The 23,812-nt window shown below is 42.2% G+C and overlaps 1 protein-coding gene across 1 annotated transcript in view; it reads left to right on the top strand.

The window, feature by feature from the left end:
- Positions 1 to 11,502: 11,502 nt before the first annotated feature.
- Positions 11,503 to 23,812, top strand: part of Kcnq5 (potassium voltage-gated channel subfamily Q member 5) — a 540,403-nt gene continuing 528,093 nt past the window's right edge. Inside the window, exon 1 of the mRNA XM_028767237.1 lies at positions 11,503 to 11,909. Within this exon, the coding sequence (XP_028623070.1) occupies positions 11,503 to 11,909 (407 nt within the window). The remainder of the gene's footprint in view (positions 11,910 to 23,812) is intronic.

Raw genomic sequence — 23,812 nt, 5'->3', positions numbered from 1 at the left:
TCCCTCTTCCCTCTTCCCTCTTCCCTCTTCCCTCTTCCCTCTTCCCTCTTCCCTCTTCCCTCTTCCCTCTTCCCTCTTCCCTCTTCCCTCTTCCCTCTTCCCTCTTCCCTCTTCCCTCTTCCCTCTTCCCTCTTCTCTCTTCTCTCTTCTCTCTAAGACAGAATCTCACTATGTAGCTCTGCTCACAGAAATCAATTCGCTTTTGCTTTCCCAGTCCTGGGATTAAAGGTGTGTACCACCCATTAACCCTAAGTAGCCAAACTACCCAGAACTACTGTTCAAACTGGAGCCTCTAGACCAACCTAGGACTGTAGGTACAAACTTTTTTTTCACCACATATTGCTACCAGTTATGTGATGGGCGTACTTTGAAGAGATAGCTACATTATGATGTTCATTAGACTACCACTGCCTTTGGCCAATACATTAAAACAACCTACATGCCCTTTAGATTGTGAGCAGATTTAAACTAAAACAAACATGTGATGCATATATGCCATTTGGCCTAAGAAAGAATGAGATTATGTTATCTGTGACAATATGATAGAAAGTGGAGATCATTATACTAGGTAAAAATAAAGCAGTACTGTATATCACATAACATTAAATTACACAAGGCAAGAGAAACAAAATCTATATGGAAAAGATATCACATCATCACTGTTTGCTGAAGATATGACAACTATTACATAATTTCACTCATATGTGGATTATAAAGATGATACATAGCAGGTGAGAGGAGAATGCATACTACCTGATTGTGGTCAGAGAGAGAGATAGAAGAATATGAAAATGTTAACAGCTGGATACTAACTTGAAGCTAGACTGCAGAATGAAGGTACACTCCTGTATAGATGACCACACATAGACATATGTATGTTTGAATATAAGTAGAGTTTTTGTTCTATACATTTCAAAAAGCAATAGAAAAAGGACTTTGACTCTGTCATAAAAGAAAATCATTGCAGATGAGGAGATGGAAAGACTGTAATGGACCAGAGGTACTAGACATCTAGCATGGAATTATTTGCTAGTTATGGTGGGACTGGACTCACAGAAGCTGTGCTATATGCTCAAGACCTATCTACACAACGTCAAATCAGCCAAGATCCCAGTCTGGTCGAGTAAGGGATTATGATGATGCTCCAGCTGATGTTCCTACAACCATGACCATACAAGCAGCTCTAAGTGGACTCCACTGATTTAAAAACAAAACATAAAGAAAATGGGGAAGAAAAATAGGGAAGAGATTGTGGGGGAAAATTGAGGGGTGCATTGATCAATATACAGTATACACATGTATGTAATTCTCAACGAATAAAAAGAATTAAACAAAAAAGAAAAGGTAGCTGCCTTTAGGGACAGATATGTTTAACCTGATTACACTATGTATATATGTACACAATGTATATATGTATGTATGTATGCATGTATGTATGAATCTAACTATCACATGGTCCCCCAATTAAGTTATACCATTTTTTGATTTTACATATCATGAAAATAAGATGCATGTGTGCAGGTCCCTGTGTTCTTGTATCTGTCATGTCTGTGTGTGTCTGTGTGTGTATGTGTGTGTGCATGTGACTGTACCCTGTGCCGGTACATGTAAGGTATGCAGGTCATTACTGTGGAGCTAAATTCCATCTACAACTCTTAAACCTAGACTTTATTAAGAGGCTGTGAACCTCAGAAATTGTATGCAAATTTATTAGTATACCTAAAAAACATTTCCCTGAGGCTTTCAGGAAACTCTCAAACTTGCGTAACATCAGAAAACTTTAGAAGCATAAGTTGAGGCATCTCAGAGTAGTAAATTCAACATCTACAATTTTCCATACGTTTTAGTAAAAGGGTTATCATCTGATCATTGTCATCAGAAGTATATATACAATCAAAGTTTTTTTCTGCTCTACCCAGTGACCTTCAATAAATTATGCTTCTGTAAATGCACAGCAGGGTATATTATCAGACGTAGCTGGTGTCATTTGTTTACAAACTTCACAAACATTTGCTAACCTGAAATTCATCAATCATCTGCAAAACTTAAAGTTTCACTTCTAATTTATCTTCAGTCTGATCCATAACGGTCGAAATGATAGTTCTATGTTTCTAATCTTCAGTTACTGCTCAATTCTTTAACTGCCTGTTATTCTTAAGCTATTCTTTAACTTTAGCTTACTGTATGTCATAATTGGTTTCAGCTGCCATCCTAACAAAACCTAGTGTCACTTGGTAAAAGGCAGCCTCAATTGAAGAACTGTCTGGATCACATTGGCCTATGGCCTTGTCTATAGGCATTCATAACTATTAATGGATACAAGAGGTCACACCCACTGTGGATCATGTCATACTGGGGCAGGTGGTCCTGAGTGTCTGAAAACAACCTAGCTGAGCAAGCCAGTAAGCAGTATTCCCGAATGGTCTCTGCTTTAGTTTCTGCCTCCAGGTTTTTGTTTTGCATCCCCACCTTAGTTTGCCTCCATGAAGGGCTATGACAGGTTAAAATTAACCCTTCCTCCCTAAGTTAATTTTTGTCATGGTATTATCCCAGCAACATAAAACTAACTAGGACATTATATACTTAATAAAGTCAATTATTCCATGACCAAAGCATGACAGCTGTAAATCATCCTCAAGACTTACGCAGAATAACAACAGAAATATCCTCTTCCTTTGAATAATTACAATCTTTCCCCTCTTTTTGCCTCATTAGCCCTGAGACTCACACACAAAATAGCACACAGAAGCAAAAGAAAAATCTTTCACATATGTGCAGTGATACTTTAGCTTACTGCTCATCAAAATTTTCTTCTGGGGTGGGCAATGCAGCTTGTTTGCTACGTCATTTTCCTGCACTTTTTCAGGACAGTTGCTTCTTATCCCAATGAACTATTTTGAGTAACAAGATTCCAACACAGGGGAATCCTTCTTGGATTTTCATCCTAACCCTTGCCACAGTCTGGGATATCTAAGCCAAAGTTCTAAGGATCTCAGGGTGGCCATAATCTCAAGGCTGTGCCCCCTACCCCTCATTGGTTTCTTCTTTTTGACACTAATGGGCCATTCTGGTCATTTTTTAGCTAATCCATGAGTATAAAAGACATGAAATTTATTCAGAACCCCAACAAACAGGGTTATTTTTTGACCTTGGTAATGTTCAAACATAATTTTAACAGACTTTCTGTTACTATAATCTTACATATATAAATGATAAAACATACTTTTGATTGACACTTCAGGAACTTGAATGTCCTTTATTCTACCAGTTTCAAACCTACCTCACGTTCTTCTCTAGCTTTCAATAGCACCAGTATGGAATAGACAAGGATCAGATCAGCCCTGTCCCTTTCTTCATATAAGTTTATTTTTTCCTAAATGATCTGAATAGTAGCTCTGTTTGCATCACAAACAAAACCAAATAAAATATATGCTTTATTCATTGTGTACATCTGACTAATAAAATTAGGCAGAAACTATACATCATTACATAGATTGTTTTTAAGTTTGGCCATCAAATATGGCACATTTTACTAAATAAAATCAATACAATATATCAGGTCCATTGTCAAATGCCTTTCTATCTACATTCAGCATGAGAAACAGGGCTACTCAAGTCTTAGGTTAGTCAACATAGTGTTTTGTCTGTAACCATCGTCCAACCAAAATCCTCTGCTTGCTGGTTCTCCATCACCTTCAGAAAAATTGTCTTCATTTCTATGTCTTCAAATATAATTCTCCTCTTTATATAATTCTACAAGAAAATGAAATATCTTTATTGCTAAACTGAAAATGCCTACCTTGTCTGATGTTTTTCTGATATTTTTCCCTCAGGGTTCCTTTTCTGGTATTCATAGCAGAGGGCTCCTTAGCGGTTGCTTCATTTTAATTTAATTTCTGTTCCTTATGCTCATCCTAAGTGCTCTTGTTTTTCAGGCTTTCTCTCTCTCTCTCTCTCTCTCTCTCTCTCTCTCTCTCTCTCTCTCTGTGTGTGTGTGTGTGTGTGTGTGTGTTTCTCTCCCCCTCTCCTTCCTTCCCTCCTCTCTCTGTCTTAGAGTTTCACTGTTGTGAACAGACATCATGACTAAGGCAACTCTTATAAGGACAACATTTAACTTGGGCTGGCTTACAGGTTCAGATGTTCAGTCCCATAACATCAAAGTAGGAACATGGTAGCATCCAGGCAGGCATGGTGCAGGAGGAGCTGAGAGGTCTACATCTTAATCTGCAGGCCTCATGCAGGCCTCATAGAGAATACTCTCTTCCAGGCAGCTAGGACTGGGTATTGAAGCCCATGTCCACAGTGACACATCTACTCCAACAAGGCGACACCTCCTAATAGTGCCACTCCCTAGCCCAAACATATACAAACCATCACACTCTTTCTCCATCTCTCTCTCCTTTCTTTATTTTTGATTTACCCTTCTATTAGAAAATAGGTTCTTTTTCTCATATATGATGATTACAGATTCCCCTCCCTCTCTGCCTCCTAGTTTCTCCCCACCTCCCCTCCCCTCTCCATCTCAATACTTTTCTGTCTTTCATTAAAAAATAGCAGGCCTCTAAGAGATAACCAAATATGACACGATTAAAATCTACTAAGATAAAGTAAAACTATCACCTCAAGGCTGGTCAAGTCAACCCAACAGAAGGAAAAAAATCCCAAGAGCAGGCCCAAGAATCAGAGCGCTGGTCATTCACATACTCAGGAATCCCGTAAAAATACTAAGCTGAAAGATTCAATATGAATGCACAGGACCTGGTGCAGTCATGTGTCACCCCTGTGCTTTCTCTGCTTCAATCTCTGAGTTCACAGGAGACTTGCTCAGCTGATTCTGAGGACCTAGTTCTCCTTGTGATCTCCATTCTTTGGCTTTTACAATCCTACACTCTTTATCTCTCCTCTTCCACAGGTTTCCCTGAGTTCTGAGGGAAGGCACTTGATGGACACAGCCCACTATGAACTTTTTTATCCACTCATTAGTACTATTTTAATCCATCTTTCCTAGTTGATTTGGACATGTTAAGAACCAGGACTATCCTATTTTCGTTTTTATACTACTCCAACTAGTAAGACACTTGTTGATTGATGATTGCATGCAGAAGGAATAAATGAATGGAGGAGCGTCATGAAAAATGAGGATGTAATTCCTCATTGAAGAATAATGATAAGATGTCAAGGATTCTCCCTGTGTGTAATGTCTGGCTGTGAGTCTCTGCATCTGTCTCCATCTGCTGCAGGAGGAAGCATCTCTCATAATGACTGAATAAGGCACTAATCTATCAGCGCAGTAGAAATTGTACATGTTTTTCTAGGTCATCATCTTTGATTCCTCTGACTTGGAACAATGAGCATCTCTGGTAAGTTCTCAGTTTGTACTGAGTGAGTGCTGTTCTGAAAGCAGAAATAGGAAAAGGTTTCTGGTTTGATAGTCTCCTGTTCTTCAGGATACAATGCCATTCTCTGCTTAATCCCTAAGCCACTGAGTTCCTGTGGTAGTCCTTCTACCTCCTGCATACAGCTTTGTCTTCCTAAGCAGCTCAACTGGAGTGCAAGCCAACTACTTGTCATTCTGAAAGCAGGATGAGGTCTGTTTCCTCCAATATTTTCTCTTTGAAGATGGTGCTCTCATGTCCTTAGCACAACCTGCTTCTTCTTCAACACCTTCTCATCTATTGCACTCTCCAGGAAATCCTCTGTAGCTTCAGATGGCATTCTGCATAACCTTTTCTGAACTTATCGTTGTGTCGTAATGACTTAATTCATCCATCCTTCCCATATGATTTGAACATGCTAAAAACCAGGACTATTTCTATTTTTATCTTTGTACTACTCCAAATAGTAAGGCACTTGTTGATTGATGATTGCGTGCAGAAGGAATAAGTACATGGTAGGAGCTTCATCCTTACAATTCCTCATTGAAGAATAATGGTAAAATGTCAGTACCACTAGGGGGCACAGAATTATAACAGAATTTTCCAATACACTAACTCACAGGAGATTTTTCACTTCTGTATCAACTTGACTATTTCTAGCTATATGGATCTTGGAAGAATATAATGATGCCATTAAAGTTATTTCGCAGAAGAAGCTTTTGAACCGTATTTAAAAGATAAGACTGGCATAGCAATCTGCTAGAATAGGCTAAGAAAGTAGGGCTTCATGAAACTGAAGCTAGTGTTAAGGAATGAATGAAAATGTAAATACAATGTCAAAACATTAATACCACAAGACTTGGGGCTGCTTTAAACTTTTTAATAAAAAAATCTACATAAGGAGACTATTTTCTCAGAAAAATAAAGATGACCACTGAAGCTATTTCTTCTTTTTTAAATATAACCTGAATTCTGACTTAAAAACACATACTTAGGAGGTTACTATTTAAACCAAATGAAGTAATTATGTAGACCAGTGTTAGCACACACTGAACACATGGTAAATATAATTATTTTACTTGGTGATGCTAATCAGGACAATATTTGGGAAGTTCTTAGAAAAATAAAAGGTAGCTGCTGGCGTGGGAACAGGGAGATCTATTGACCCTGTGTGTCCAGTTCCTTACCACCCCCTTGTGACAGCCACATCTACGAGACTGAAGCATAACCACAGTGCTCACCTCAAAGGGAGTGAGGCATAGTGTATTCTGGAGCCAAAAATGAGAGACCATGGCCTGAGAACACAGATTTAGGCGACTCCTGAATTCCAAGCTCCAATGTAGTTACAACTGTAGGAATAGGTTTTTGTAGGTACGGGACAGAAAAAGCTATAAATTAAAGCATTTTAAAACTACATCGGTGGGAATATCAGTAAAGCATAAACATCTCTGCTACAGGCTTCATGTATCATCTGGTGACATTCTTTGCCTTTAGGTTGGTGGAAGCTAAAAGAGATTTTACCTGGTAGTCAAACGGAAGTTAGGCCAAACACAGAGGTGGGCAAGAAATGACAAAGGAGATGCTGAAGGCAGCATAGTAGGGCCACAGCATTCCAGCTTTCTATCATCAAAGAAGTCCTAGTTTTTCAGCCTTGTGGAACAAGTTTAGCACAGCTGTGGCCTCTTCCTCAGAACTTCTGTTCACATCTCCAACATTCTTTCAGTGCCCTCAGGCCAGGCTGTTTTCAAGTGGACCATTTCTCATTGACAAGGTAATATAGGCCTCAGATTCCAATTATCAGAACCCCTAGCAGTTTGGCCACCCTCAGATGTTCTCTGATATTATGCCTGGCTCCCTGGCCTTAGCTTGTTGGAGAAACACCTTAAGAGGTTTGTATCATATCTCTTTTAAATTATTATTCTGCATTAAAAAAAGAATATTTTGGAGCACCATACTGGTATTTTTTTTAATATGAGAAAATAAGTTGTGAGCCAAGGATTATGATAGATACCTACGAAATGCAGTACAGCTGCTATGCTCATTGACTTGATTATGGATTGCCACAAAGGAAATACAAGCTAAAGACACGGATGGTATAGTTTAAAGGGCATTCTCTTAAGGAGATCAGGGGCTTCTGTCCTGACTCCAAGCCTATTGTTATGACTAGGCTTGGTGCAAGTCAATGAGCAACCAAGGAGTTCCATTATTTTATATTAGTAAGTATTTTTACTGCTCTAAGTTTTGCAACTTGTATTATCATTGCTACTCTGATTAGCCCAGGCATCTCACACTGGAGCAAAGTGTACATATATCGTTGTATAATACCTCTGGCATCACACAAGCTCATCTGAACAGTGCACATGAGTTGGATTGTGAGTCTATGCTGTGTTGAGAGGGCTGGAACAAACAGTAAAATGCATAGCACCGAACAAGAAAAGGAATGATGTAATGTCGATACTGACCTTTGACTTTATTTAGCTTCCCTTTATAGGTGCTACAACGCATGTTGCATCTCTAGCCTACAGGTGGCATTTCTAATGATGATATTCCGGAGTACTGTTCAGCAAGAAAATATAACAGGACAGAAAACACACTGAAATCAATTATTTTCTAGTAACTTTATTCAATTAAAATCATCTCTGTATAGATTTTAGTGGGGAATTTAGTTTCCAATGCCATACATTTTGGACAGGCATCACAAAGGAGTATTGAAAGCACCTTTACCCCCTCTTTTGAGACAGGGTTTTTCTATGTGACCCTAGCTGACCTGGAACTTGCTCTGTAGATCAGGCTGGCCTCAAACTTACAGAGATCAGCCTGCCTCTGCCTCCTGAGTGGTGGAACTAAAAGCATGGGCGACCATTGCCAGGCCAAAGCAAAACCATCTTAAGGATGAGGGCCTGTCAATAAACTCACATATTCTACATTAGCAATAAACACTGTTATTTTTTTAAAAGTGATTCTTTGCATAGGCCTTTTGACACTTGTATTCACAACATTCAGGATACAAGGAGGGAGATAACCACAAGTCAGAGGCCAGCCTCAGCTAAATATGTAACCTCAGGACAGCCTGGGCTACAGAGTGAGATCCTGTTGCACAAAACCAAAATAAATAAATAAATAAATAAATAAATTGTCATGTACCCCTTTACTATTACCCTTTCATAATATTTTAGTATAATTACTATTCATGAAATAATGCTACATTATTTCATGCATGGCTCGCTATGCCTACTGATATTTCGGCAAAAGAAATAAAAGGTGTTTCCTAGCAACACCTGTATTCAAAGGAACAGCAACAACAATAAAAGCTTAATTACAAACACTTTTTTTCCTCAAAGTTGACTTTTGTCTATCTAGGGAAGTTACTGGGTCTCAAGGAAAGCATGGCACAGATCAAGGCCTAGGAACAGGTCTGAGCAGAGTCTCTCAGTCTTTCCGTCCTGGAGATGGGTGAGCAGGATGATCCGTTAGGGTTTGCACCTAGAACAGCCTTTCCCATAGCAATAGGCAGTGCTGTAAAGACAATTCTGCCCTGTGCTGTTTGGTCCATTTACTTGAAGCTATAGAATGGGTGCTCCAACTGGGAGCCAGGATGCTGGATTCCTAGTGACCCATCCTGTCTGTGGATACACAGACAAGCCCCCTTCTCTGGATTTGTCATTAAGTGGATGACACTCAGAAAAGATGGTTACAAACATCTTCAACATCTATAACAGTCCTTACCACCCTCCCGCCCGGATTTATTAATATTTCGAAATAGACTGGTATGATTCCTGCATCCTAGGAAACCATCATTTGGAGATTAAGCAGCTGACTTCCTGGGCCTTTCTGGAGGGGAAACATGCCCTTGTATTCTGCCTTAAAGAGATTTCCTGCCTGGGTGTGGGGCCTGGCCCCAGAGTGAGGTAAAGGTGATCTGATCTCAGTAGAAGTTTACAGCAAAGAAAACAGCTTCGTTTAAAGTGGAAGTGGCCTTTTCGTTTTCTTATTTTCAGAAAAGCTAGGATTTTTTTTTCATGTCGTGCGCACGAGTCATTTTAAGTCTCTGCATCTTTCACCCTGAAAGTCCCTGCACAGAAACTCCGCGGGGAGTCTAAATATAGCTGCACCGAACTCTCCCCGCCTTCAGCCAGGGGTCTCCAAGCAGCTCTAGGATTGGAGAGCTTATTCCAGGACGCGGCTCTCTCTCTCTCTCTCTCTCTCTCTCTCTCTCTCTCTCTCTCTCTCTCTCTCTCTCTCTCTCTCTCTCTCTCTCTCTCTCTCTTTCTGCATCTGCCTTGAATAGCAGGGCACGGAGCAATCTCTCTAGCACCTCCACGGTGTGTGGGTGTAAAGTGTATTAGGGGAAAGCAGGAATGACTCTGGGTGTTGGGGCTTGGCTAACAGTCACGTGGTACCACTGCCAGCTGCACAGCGCTAGGGGTTAGTAGTGCCTGCAGTCCAGAGGCTTTAAGGGAAGCAAGGTCTTGCTGAGTAAGAACCAGGGAGAGGACGTCACAAAACAATAACGATAAAAATAAAAGTAAAACTTTTAGCCGACGCTCTGACTGTAGAGAGCAGCTGTCTGTGGGCGTGGGTGTATACACGGTGTGTGTGGGGTGGGGTGGGGGGAAGGTGTTGGTAGAGTATTATCTGCTATGGGTGAGACGACCAAGATAAGAATTTTGCCTTAGTGTTGGTTAATAGTCATGGGAGGAAAAAAGGCACACGGATGGCCACTTTGCTACTGTCTACCGTGGCTTTGTGTTAAAAGCATAATTCAGTTGAACTTGGTGATTATTACTTTTTTTTTTTTTAATATTTGGGAGGAAGCCTGCTCTCTTGGAAGTTGTTTCCAATCCTGGCGTCCTGTCAGTTTCCCCAACGCTGAATCTCTTGTTTAATTGCTAACAATGTTTTTGAAAGGCAGAGTCCTGAGCCAGCAGCAGCATAATCACACTCTCAGCCAAGAGCGCTGGCTTTGGGGCGCCCATCTGGCAGAGGTGGTAGGAGATCCTGTCAGTGCTTCCCCTTACCACAGCGTCTCTAACATTGTTAAGTTACAGCATCCTGTCTGAGGGCAGGTCCTGGGCTCACCACCCTCCATGATCCCTCTCTAACTCACTGGGGACACCACCATCGCGGCGGAGACTTAGGCAGTTTTATGACTTTCTCCCACTTCAATGGAAATTTCTGGAAGGAGGGAAGTGGGTTAATTTTCCCAGGCTTCTCTATCAGGGGGAGCTCCCTCACCGCAAAGGAGCTACTTTGGAGTTTTACGCCCTTCCCACACCCCACCCTTGGGGATGGGAAGGATGTTCTGCGACTCGCGGGCTTGCTGTCTGAGGCTAGGATGGAAAGTCACAGCCTGCAGGCTGGATTGAGTCGCGGGGAGCTGCTGGGTCCCTGCCTGGCGCTCTCCCGGGTGTGTCCATTGAACTGCGGTGGACTGGTCCCCAGCGCGGGAATCCAAGCGCCACTGCCCGAAGCGTAGCCCCCCGCGGGCTTCCTCCTAGGCTAGCCAGAACCTGGAGGGCAGGACGGAACCTCTCCTGCCCACACGCATCGCCTGAGGATGGCTGGACCAGGCGCGGCATAGCAGTGGGAGAAGCCCAGAGACCCGCTCGTCCAGTTTGTTCACGAGGCAACGGGCGGACTTCACCCTCAGGACAGCTCTGAGCCCCAGGAAGAACCAAACCAAACTCAGCCTGGGCGACCGACTTAGGATCAGGCTGGTGCTCTGCGGAGGGGACAGGGGACAGACAGACTCGAACCCCGCTGGGTGTGCACGCGAGCGAGCGTGCCTCGGGGTATCCCGCACACCCCGGGTCCGGTCGGCGGACACTCCGCGGGGAGAGGAGGGAGTGGCAGCCACCGGACTAAAAGGAAAGCGAGGGACACCTCACAAAGTGACGCCCCCAACAGGTCCGGATTTGGAATTGGAAGCGACAGAAATTTGGACCTCCCCTGGCCTGCCCCGCACACCTCGCGGCCCCCGCCCGGAGCCCCGATTTTCCGCTAGTCCGCCCCCCCCGGGGGCGCCCCGTCGGCTGCGGGTTTCCTCCTGCAGACCTGCCCGCGCACATGAAGCCGCTGCCCCCGCCGCAGGCGCCGGCGCCCCCCTCGCGGTGCCCGTGGTGATGCCATGCCCCGCCACCACGCGGGAGGAGAGGAGGGCGGTGCCGCCGGGCTCTGGGTGAGGAGCGGCGCGGCAGCGGCGGCGGCGGCGGCGGCGGGTGGGGGGCGCCCGGGCAGCGGCATGAAGGATGTGGAGTCCGGCCGCGGCAGGGTGCTGCTGAACTCGGCGGCCGCCAGGGGCGACGGCCTGCTGCTGCTCGGCACCCGCGCGGCGGCGCTCGGCGGAGGCGGCGGCGGCTTGAGAGAGAGCCGCCGGGGCAAGCAGGGGGCCCGGATGAGCCTGCTGGGGAAGCCGCTCTCCTACACCAGCAGCCAGAGCTGTCGGCGCAACGTCAAGTACCGGCGGGTGCAGAACTATCTGTACAACGTGCTGGAGAGACCTCGCGGCTGGGCGTTCGTCTACCACGCGTTCGTGTGAGTACCCGCGCCCCCAACCCCGACCCCCGTGCACCCCTAGCTATGTCCTCTGTTGGGGAGCCCCCTGTGCCTGGAGCCCCGGGGTGCACTTGGCGCCCGCGCCCTGGCTCTAGGCGCGGAAACGCGCGCGCGCTCACACACACAGAGCTACACACACGTGGTGGTTTTTTTTTTTTTTTAATTTCTTTGCACGTGTTTGCCATCGGCCCTCTGGAGCCCTCAAGCTCTCTCGTCCCACCTCTCGCTCTGGTTCGGATTGAACCGTTTTGCTCCCAGAGCACCCAAGGGACTGCCGGTCAGTTCCAAGTACCTGGGTGCTTGAAGGCAGAAGCTGGATTTAGGCGACTCAGATAATCGGGAGCGGATTAGGTTCTGATATACGGAAACTTAGCTGAGTGGGGCGCCCGGGAGCTGGGGAACGCTCAGGGAGATTGTGTTCCAACCTGAGGCTGGAGAGTATATTGGAGAGATTGGGAGGGCATGGCAGGGTAAGATGGAGTGGAGAGGAGAAGGTTAAGAGTGGGTCCACAGTCAGCTCTGGGGTCAAGCAGAGGAAACTGCTACGTGGTGGAGAGAGAGACTAGGTTGTAAGCGCGCCCGGAAACACGCCTGGCCACCATCACAGCTGTCACTAACGGAAAATCTGTCAGTGCACGTAGTAGTCACTGCCACATAGAGGTGGTCAGAGTCTAGCGGGCTATCCAAGCTCTGCTGCAGGCAGCTCAGGCTGCAAGTGGACAACCCGGAGTTCAGGAACACAGACATGCACAGGGACCAGCTGTGACCCGGATCAAGCAGTGCGTTTAGTTGGCACTTATGGCACTGAGACAAAGTGTGTGTGTGTGTGTGTGTGTGTGTGTGTGTGTGTGTGGTAAGCCCTCACCCTCACCGTCTAGCAGAGAATGCGAGAATACTTAATGAGAAAATGATTGGAAGCAAATGTTTATTTTTCCCTTAGGCATTAAAAAAGCTTTCTGTGGCTTTAAAGTTTACTACTGTTTTGCCCGACGTCCATTCATTCAATCTCCTTTTAGAGTTAGGTGTGTCTGAACGACGACTTACGGTTGTTTTTATGCCTTCACCCCCTGTCTAATTTCATCTTTTTGAAGAACCCCCCCCTTCTTCTTGCCCCATCTCCACCTCCTCCTTCTTTATGTTAAGAAGGAATACAAACATTTTAGCCTTAGAAGACCTTTAGAGAAATTTGCAGGCACATACTGATTGATTTTTCTTACTTAAGATATGTTTGGAACAGACAAAAAATAATCTTTCAGAAGTGTCGCATGCCATCCTATACTTCTCCCTCATGTGGAATGAACAATTGGCACCAACCCAGGAAACTTAAAAAAAAATCATACTATCAAGAGAGAAAGAGCTGCTTTTAGAAATAGGTGAACCTGAAGTGTGAACAGGTAGAACTCAGGAAACTGGTGGAGTCTGCACTCCAGGGCCCCGGTGGCTGGAAATCTTTACAGTTCCAGATTGCTGTGAACAAGTAGGTTTAGGTGAACTATTCCAGCCAGCTTCATATATTTGCAAGGCACACATAGAGAATGTTGTGTTCTGTCTAGCGTCGTTACATTCAAAATATAAGGTCTATCATTTGCGGACGGAAGAGTCACAAGTATTTGGATGTAATTAATGATAAACACCTCTGACACATGTTAAGTTCATCTCCTTGGGTTCATATCCAATTAATTTAGTACTTAATGACCTAATAAATTATTTTGACCTGTCAGGATATAATATACATGTTTAAAAGAAATGCCGAGGCCTAATTTGCTGTAAATAGGCACAGTATGGAGGATGATATTTTTAGAACATGCTCAAAATATTCATGGCTTTGAGTTTTAAATATGATGTAATATAAAGTACATGTTATGGGTTCAGAGGGAGCTTGACAGAACCTCCCCTGACAGACATACGGATGTCTCCTAAGCACTGTTTACAAGCAGGAGTGAAAATTTCTCAAAATGCATCATTTTCTTTTTGACATCTGGTTGTTAAGCCGATTGTTACGGGTTTCTGGTGTTATTACATTTTGATGAATTATTTATTTATTTTTTTATTTTTAGGTTTCTAGTTTAAGTATTTTCCTGCTAACCAGTTTTATCAGTGAATCCAGTGGTGGGAAAGAACGTGAATTGTGTGCTTGTCAACACAGTATTGCTGATGTAAAGTTCTTCATAATGTTTTGAGGAGCCTTGAGGGCTGTAGGGTGGGAGTCGCTGAAGCGACATAGTGATGGAGAATTACCATGAGCACAGAGTCAGAACCACAGAGGCAGGTTCTGGAAGGATGGGACTTAACCACTGCAGAGCCTGGGGGAGGGATGAGGGGTAATCACTACTTATGATTTTAAATGAGGTTTTGAATAGCCGGAATTTACACGTTAAATTAATAAAGCAAGGTTACTTTGAGCTGCAGGTCTAATAAGACCATTACAGGAAACTATAAGAAAACAATTTCTAAAGAGGTGTAACTAACTAATGCCCTGCCAGCCTGGGAATCCTCAAATCTTACTTTAATAACAGTTTTTTTTGTAGGGTATTAAGCTCTTTGCCAAGAACAAGCACACTGTGATTAATGAGGCAGTTCAGGGATGAATTTACTTGGTTAGCCCAGTGTCTCTGCTGCCAAGAAACCAGAGAAGTATGCTTAACATTATGCTTCAGGTAAAGAGAATACTCTGTGAAAATATGTAAAAATGATTATTATAATGATATTTTAATGCCCTAAAATGTGATCTGATGAGTGTATACCCCAGCCTACTGGTAAGAATGCTGGCAAGAGCAGAGAGGACCTGCATCAAGTGATTTCTTCCTCAGTTTGTGGGCCTTAGGAAATCCAGGCACTTCCTGCTTTTTTGGAGTCCCCGAGCAGCAGTGTGTTCTGCCTTCAGCTGTGATACAATTAACCAGATGAGCTCTTAAAATAGGAGATGATTTCTCTGAGTTGTTTGTTCCATTTAAATTGCCCTTCTTTGGGGAAAATTTAGAAGAATTATGGTAGTTGTAGAGGAGTGTTCGTGATAGGATTTCTAATGTAAGTTTGCATTAGTGTAGCAAATGCGGTCAGTCCTGAGGACTCACGGGAACGCCTGTGCCTGTGAGATGTATCAACGCAGATACATCCACCTACCCATACAGCCATCCATGTACCCATCTACATCCCATTGCCCAAAGCATCTCTGTCTCTTTTAGTACTGTGAATCAGAGTTCATAAATACTTTAAACTAGAATATTCCAACCACCCAAACTAGGGAGCCTGGAGTCGTCATCATCATCATTGTCGTTATTATTATTATTTTATTTACTAGCTACTACTGACCATATAAGTGACCATTAAATTTTGTTCCTTTGCTTTGAAATCTTACAAACATATCTCTTTCTGTCTTTTGCTGCTTCCTCGGTGCCTCTCTGTTTCTCAGAACCTCTTCTTTGCTGCCTGGCCATCTTTCTTCTATTTACAATTCTGTAGCCACCATTCTGACACAAGTCTTATTAATAAAAGCCAAACGTGATCACATCATATATAGGTTTATCCATTTACATATATCTGAGTGTCTGAGGTATTTGCTGATTTCTAAATTAATGAGGTAAAGGCTTCTAATTTTCAAGGAGGACAAGCATTTAGGTGGTTTTAAGCATTTCAACATGTGTGAGATAATACTGTCAGGACTGTGACAGAGAAAATAAGTTGCAAAATAAATTAATGCAAAATCTATTTACTGCTCAGGGCAGAAAAGTCAGCTGCCTTCAAAGGGGAAGCGAGGCCTGGGCTGAATTTGAATGGTCAAGTAGCCCATTTTCAGGGAGGCAGACCGGGGAAATGAGACATCTTGACAGAGAAAATAGCTTTAGTGAGTGTGGGGTCCCAAATGTGTAGTAACAGTTAAGTACTCTAAACTCATTGCAGGATAAAGCCAACATCAAGAAAAGGGTTGGAGGGACTTGCCCCTGATTTTTGTAGCTTTGATGATAGACATGGCCATGGAATGATGGAGGCCTTCCCTGTAGGATGTAAGGCTGAATGAATGTTGAAAATCAAGAGAACATATCTCAACTTGGAAAGTGAATTGGAGAGGGGATTTAAACCAGTATCAGAAGGGGGACCAAAATATTCACCAGAGGAAATATGGAGACCAGGTATGGAGCAGAGACTGAAGGAAAGGCCATCCAGAGACTGCCCCACCTGGGTTTCCATCCCATATACAGTCACCAAACCCAGACATTATTGTGGATGCCAAGAAGTGCTTGCTGACAGGAGCCTGATATAGCTGTCTCCTGAGAGGCTTTGCCAGAGCCTGACAAATACAGAGGCAGATGCTCACAGCCAACCATTGGACTGAGCAAGGGGCCCCCAGTGGAGGAGTTAGAGAAAGGACTGAAGGAGCTATGTGCAACCCATAGGAAGAACAACAATATCAACCAACCAGACCCCCCCAGAGCTCCCAGGAACTAAACCACCAACCAAAGAGTACAAATGTGCCACATGGCTCCAGCCACATATGTCGCCACATATGGTGTTGTTGGGCATCAATGGGAGGAGAGGCCCTTGGTCCTGTGAAGGCTTGATGCCCCAGTGTAAGGGAATGCCAGGGTGGGGAGGCAGGAGTGAGTCGGTGTGTGGGCAGTAGAACACCATCATAGAAGCAGGGAGAGGAAGGATGGGATAGGGGTTGTGGAGGAGAAACTGGGAAAGGGGATAACATTTGAATTGTAAATAAATAAAATATCTAATAAAAGTAAAGGAAAAAAAGAAATCATAAAATGGAGTCAGTTCAGTGTGTAATTAGGTGGAAAGAGTATTTCAACATTTCCATTCATTCTGAGTATTTTTTATCTTTAAGTTCACCCTGCAAGTGTCTCTTGGCTCTCTATGTTCCCCTGGTTGTTTGGGAAACCTGCGAGATGATTGCCCAAGATGCCAAGGTAGTGACTATGGGGATAAAGAGAGAGGTTTCATCAGAAATGTTCCTTTTTCTTCTAGGATTCGTTCTTAGAGACTTTTGTACAATGTGTTTAGATTATTTCCCCTCCAACTCCTCCCCAGTGCCCTCCACGTCTCTACCCTACCTTCATATCTTGCTTTTCTTTTTAAATAACCCTCTGAGTCCAATCTATGGTGCCTGTGTGCCACCGGTGTAGGGCTATCCAATGGAGTATTCACAACCTAATGAGGTCACACCTCGAAAGAAGACTTTTCCTCTCCCACCAGTCATCAGCTGACGATAACTCTGCAGTTGGGGGGGGACATTGTTAGTGCCTCCACAGGAATATGAACTTGTTTGATTCCCTGCAGGCGATCACACCTGATATGAGTTCATGTCATGTCCAGAAGATGCTACTTTGCAGTAGCTTTTCCTTATCTCTGGCCCTTCTAGTTTCTGTGTACCCTGTTACTCAATGTTTCAGAGCTTTGGTGGGTAAGGGGAGAGATACCATGTCCCATTTAGGGACAAGTACTCTACCATCCTTTATTTTAAAAAAAAAATATATATATATACACATATATATGTATATTATATATATATATATATATATATATATATATATATATATATATGTATGTATGTATGTATGTATTAAAGATCCAGAATTGGTTGCTTGTGTTTGCCTGTCTGGTGGGTATGTGAGGATAATTCTCACCTGTGGTTTTGGAGATAGAACTGTCATTTTGTAATATATAATGCAGATATATGACCCATTTATGGTGGTAATATATGACCCAAGTTCACAGAAATGTAAAGAGTTCAGTTTTGCCCAAGTAGAGCTTCAGATGTTCTTAGTCAGCTCAGTAGGTATTGTAAGAAACAGGAACACAGAGCCAGCCCTTGTAGTTTCATGGACTTCAGGTCAACAACACCAACAATTTCAAGAACACAGAAATCACACAAGAAAATATGTTGAAAGAGTAGATTCATTTAGAAATCTTGAGGCTAATATAAATGTCTGGATCCTACACCTAGATTTTGAAACCTTTATCAGTTTGTGGTAATTCAATCAATGCTTTAAAAAAAATGGTGAAATGGACTAGGAACACCAGCAAGAAGCAAAGGAAATAGATGAATGAGAATTTACAGAAAGACCCAGAACACCAAAATAGAACAACCTAAAAACTAGAAATTGGATGAGGCTTCATTGGATTTTTTTTTTAATGGCATTCCTGAAGAGTAAGACCTCTGTTGCTGATGCCTGTGTGGAATGACACAGGTTTGTATGAACTTAGCATATGGATGTATGGCTAGGAATAATAAAAATTAGGCTCCAGGTCACCTGGGACAGTTCACAAGACTCTCATGTCATCTTTCTGGCTTAGTTATAGCCACCTTCCGAAGGCTCCATCCCTCTGTTCACCAGCCTTGCTGGGTTGCTCCATCCTGTGTTCTGTGGCTATACACATTTGCTCCTGCTACGCTGTTGAATTTTTCCCACTTAGTGAACCATGACTTTTTAACATATATTTCTGACTTTCATTGTTTCTTCAAACTACAGTACAAAAGTGGCTTCTTAGGCACACTCCCAGGCGGGTGACAAGGATGAGGTGGGTACCACTTCTCTTAGATTTCATCGCAGCCTGGGAATGCCATTACAATGGTCCTTCATCTATCGTGGTGGTGGTGATGCCACCTTGCCCCAGCCCTTCAGTATGAGGGAAAATTTCCCAAACAGAAGGTCTATGTACTTTTGAAACTTAATTTTAATGAGGTTTTGTGTATAAAATAGACCCTTGTTAAATGCCAACTCAATGAGTGATGGTCTTATTTGGAAATCCCTCATGCAGATGCCTCAGGTAAGCTAAAGATGAAAGAAATGCCACATCTTTGCAATTCTCAAGGAGATGCTAGAAGTATCCCAAAAGATGACTACTTGAACTTGACCTCTATCTAGCTCTTTTTTTTTTTTTTTACTAAATAACGAATGTGAAGCAACCAGTTGACCCTTTGTGCCTCTGACTCTTCATCTGCACATGGGCGTAACAGTGTCTGTGACTCAATGAGGTGATGGAATAGAATGAGTCTAAAATACCATCCCAGAAGGAACAAAGTATTTGGAATACAAAGTTATCTGGCATCTCAATCACTCCCCCTCCTCGTGTCTGAGCTGGATGATTACTTCTTAACTCATGGCTATAACTTCACACCCTACTCCTAAGTAACACAGCATAGCTAAAGTCACCTTTCCAAAATTTAACATACTGTTCCTCTGACTGGAGAGAAGATACCTGTTCACAGCCTCACTCCACTCCATGTGCACACAGCCCTTAAAATTACAACCCTTGTCCCAAGTCATTGACACCTAGAATCCTGTGTGTTCCACAGCTGCAGTCCGTGCATGCATCTTAGTTCATGTATCAATATTCCAAATGTCCAGACTATACTACTGCCCTTTTGGAAGATGGAACTAGATGTTACTGATTATGTTCTGTATCTGATGCTATTAGACTAAAATAATTGTTTATTATTTGCATAAGAATTCTGCTTCAAATTAAAAGTCTGTATCTATAGAAACTGATGCTTGCAATTTATTTAAAATATATTCATTAAAAATTGCTTTTATTCCCCTTATGTGCGGTGAGGCTCTACTTATGTTGCTTTATATTCAGCTAATATAGTAATATAAACTACATGGTGGCAAATCAGTCTTCTTTAAATATAAATAAATATTTTCTGTACTAGAGTTCCATAATCCAATTAAAAATGTTAAAATTGTTGATATATCAACATCGGGACTAGTATGGCATAAAAGAAACCAAAAAAAAATAATTGAGAACAGTATTTCAGATCAGAATAAAGTAATGGTGCAAGAAACACCATAAACAAGGAAGATGGCCAGAAGCCTTTTGATAATTGCTTGCAGAGAAGTAATGCCAATATTAATTTTTAATTGCAAATGGCTATTTTGGCAGATGAAAACGCGAACAGAGCATGTTTTACCCTAGCCCAGTGGTGCGAGAATACTGGAAGCCTAAACATTGACTAGCCGCAGCCCAGTTATGTTGAATGATGTGTCCATCACCCAGACAAACCTTAAATTCATTCCGTTATGTTAAGATTGGCTGATAATTTTGCAGCTAATTGATTTTAACTGTACATGAAAGGATACGGCTTTTGCAAAAACCATCTTATTGGGCATTATTCTCTTTGCAATAGTTATGAGGCCATTCTTGACTGTCTTCGCTTTACCCCATGGCAGGGTAATCTTTGATTACTGTAATGTTATGGTTCATAGTTCCTTGTCTGTAGCCCTGGATCTACTTTCTCATTTAACTAAAACCCGTTATATACAGAAGGTGATGTGTTCGACACTAATCATTTCACAAAGTGGATAGTATGATCTTAAAGATGTCTTATAGGAGAATATGATTAGGTTAGAATTCAACCTCAGCTTTACTGCTACTGATTTGACAGCTATGAATAAGTTGCGTTCAGTGCTAGCTTTCTTAATCTGTGAAATAGTAACAGGATATATCAAAATACAATATTAGTGTTGTAGATGAGAGCTGTGTATATTTGTATAATATTTAAAATGTGTATCCTTCCAGTTAGTGTGGTGACTGCTTTTAAAACTGTAACTAAAATTAGGGATAATATGGTAGAAGGCTGTTTTTTCCATTCTAAAATTTTAGGATTTTATCTATACATATTGGCCAATCTTTGAAACAGATAGAACAGATGATCTCCTATTTTCTCTTTTCTTTTTCTTTCATTCTTTCTCTCTTTCCTTCCTCCATTCTTTCTATCCATCCATCCATCTGTCTGTCTGCCTGCCTGCCTGTCTGTCTTTCTTTTATAATGAGGTTTCCTGATACAGTCCAGGTTGGCTTGTACTTCTCTATGGAGACCAGGCTAACTTTCAAGTTGTAATTCAATTACTTCAGCTTTTCGAGCCCTGGGTTACAAGCCTGCCCCGCCACAGGAAGCTATCACTAGCTTTCATTTAAAGTGTTCCCCTCTACAGCTGATGACTTGAGGGAGACCAAGAGCAGAGATGATCAGCTTTGAGACTGGTGTTGAATTAGGATGCAGACTGAGGAAAACATGTAAGAAAAGAGGAAAAATACAGTGCTAGAGTGGAATTGTATTTATGAATTATCAAATGCTGAAGATAGAGATGAACTTATTATTTCTGGTAATTAGGTTGGGCCATCATATAGATGGTGGGACCATTAACTGAATCCCAGGGCTTCAGGTGACACAACAGGTTGAGGGGGTTGTAGGGAAAGATAAACATGAGTTTAACATTAGGGATACTGAGTTTTCAGTGCTGGCGGAATGTCTGATAGCATGTTTACAGTAGTGTGTGGATGCTGCTTTAAAGTACTGGAGATAAAAAATCACAAGGAAGGCAGTAAAGAGAAAGCTAGTAGGTCATGATAGATACCTGGACAATTCCAGTAATTAAGGGTAGAAGAAGAAATGGGGAATGGGATAACGTAAGGGCATAGTATGGGGGAAAGAGACTATACATTGATAAGTAGTGTTTAACTTAAAAATATCGACTGCATGCTCTGTCCTAGCCATCAGGAGTGTCCGTATTCAAGAAGACTATCTATAATCAGGCTCAAAAAATCTGCACTTTCCTTATAACTGGGAGGCTAGCATGCACCTCAGAAATGTTTGTTCATCATAGGAAAATGTCTGAGTTAGGGTAATAACTTTATGTAATTCTACTTCAGTTCACCAAATGCATGGGGCACAGAAGTAGAGCAGTAATAACAATGATTCTCATTGAGCCGGTTAAGCTCCTTCAGGATATGCTTCTGAGCTTGGAAGTCACTCTTCTTATTGATGCACATGTTGACATGTAGAAGAAATGCAACTGTGTTTACAGACTGCAATTTGACCACTAGTGGACATCAAATGGACACTGAGGTCTTTAGAAGAAAGCTAGGCTGCATCTTTAGGTTCAGACTCAGCAAAGGGTCAGAACAATGAGGAGCAGTACATGCAGTCCTACTATACTCAGCCACTATAGGTAACATGGTACCATTTTTTTCTTATGCTGAGGTGAACCTGTAGACCTAAGGATAAAGCAGCATCTACATTAGATAAGAAGCAATCAGTCATTGTGGTTACATTGTTCCTGTTGATGTCTAAAGGGATTCAGGCTATCAGTTTGGTGTGACCATGATCAATCGCCTTGCCTTCTCTTCTCTTTGAAGAATGTTATAAGTCACTCCACTGAAAATGGAATTGCTACTTTCACAGCATCTCTACCAAGAAAAATTTCCTTACATGGTTCCCCAGCTTTTTGTATCCAGGGTAGGTCTTGATGAGTTACTTCACAAATTCCTTTAAACAAGTTGGGTCATGCTGCTGAGAGCTGTTTTCCAGAGCTCCTGGGTGCAGAGTTTTATTCTAGACTTCAGAACTGAAAGCAGATAATAAAAATACATTTATAGTTGACTTTAGGTAAGGTAACCTAGACAACCATAAGCAAGAGTAGTCAAGAAACTATCCCACTATGCTGATGAACAAAGAATGTCCTTTTAATTAACAGATAGGTAACACAATTTACCACATCATCAAGGAAATCATAGACTTTTTTCCTCCATAAAAGAATGAAGCAAGTATTCAACTTGTTTTTTCCTCTTCTTGTTTCTTGTTGGTTCCAATTCCTTTTCACATGTTAAGCCATGAACTTAGTTTTGCCAGAGTAAGCCTCTGATCATGACGAAGCCACACAGCACAATCAAGGATCCACTGGAGTACTGCATCTATGGATATGAAGAAGGGGAGAACAGGGGGATGTCAGAGGATAAACTAGAGCACTTGCTTGTAAGGAAAATGATTGAAGTCATCCAAGTGCTCAGTGTTCCCAGCACATGTGACATCTCAAGTGCCAGTCAGTTATAGAGAGATAGATATGTACGGGGGGCTTATTTAAGTACTGCAGTGTAGACATGTCAAATGAAGGGATAGTAATGGTGCTGGGCAAAGAGTACAGGGAGAAAAAGCTGGCATTTGGGGAGATGATAAAATAGGGAAAAACAAAAAAACAAAACCACAAAACTATAGCCATGCAGCATCCATAGGAGGGCAGGTCCCAAATAACGACAAGACTGTGTGTAGTAAAGTATTACAAAGAAAAAAGATAGCATTGTGTGTGTAAAAGTGTAAAAAGAGGTAGTGAAGTGGAAAGCCAGGATAAATGAGGGGTGGCCAGAGACCAGTAGAAAAGTCAGACACCTAGGAGCCAGTAGCATCTTCAGCCCTTTGTGTTAGGGAGGCATCCAGTCTTACAGGATACAGACTCAATGTCCTTAACAAAGGGGATGAAAACAACAGAGTAAGGAGGTTGTGCATAAACACAGAAATGAGCACTTCCAAAGACAGCCGAGAATATGCTGTCTCCTGAAGTAGAGTTCATAACTAGAATGCAGACCTCAGGGACAGGAGCAATGCAGAACTTTGCCAGTAGGAAAATCTGGTGGAAACAGAAATTCACAGTCAGAGAGAAGAAGCTGATAAGTGCCCAGCAGTGCTAAGGAGCTTGAGATAAGGTATCAGACATTGCTGTGGGAACGAAAAAGAGGAGACAGATTAGAGCATGAAACCGACAACTAAATGGGTGAAGAGAGGAAGGAAAATGCCATATTAGGAAGCATCCAGGTAAAGCTAAACCTTGAATTTCTCCAAGCAGTGCTAAGTCTGTCCAAATGCGTAATAAAGTGTATGGAAAGTCTACCCTATAAAGGGAAATTGGAATACTTCAACAAGATAGCTAAAAAGAGAGAATTGAAATTATTATTAATACATGTTTGAAGTAAAAAAAATTAAAACAAGTTTCAAACAAAACAGAAAAAAATGGGATAGTTGACAAGAGATCCTTGGGTAGTGATTGATCCTCTCTCTCTCTCTCTCTCTCTCTCTCTCTCTCTCTCTCTCTCTCTCT

The sequence above is a fragment of the Grammomys surdaster genome, unplaced genomic scaffold, assembly GCF_004785775.1.
Source record: "Grammomys surdaster isolate TR1022 unplaced genomic scaffold, NIH_TR_1.0 171, whole genome shotgun sequence".
Taxonomy (NCBI): Eukaryota; Metazoa; Chordata; class Mammalia; order Rodentia; family Muridae; genus Grammomys; species Grammomys surdaster.
The sequence above is the reverse complement of the archived record's forward strand: the minus strand, read 5'-3'. Positions and strand labels throughout refer to the sequence as shown.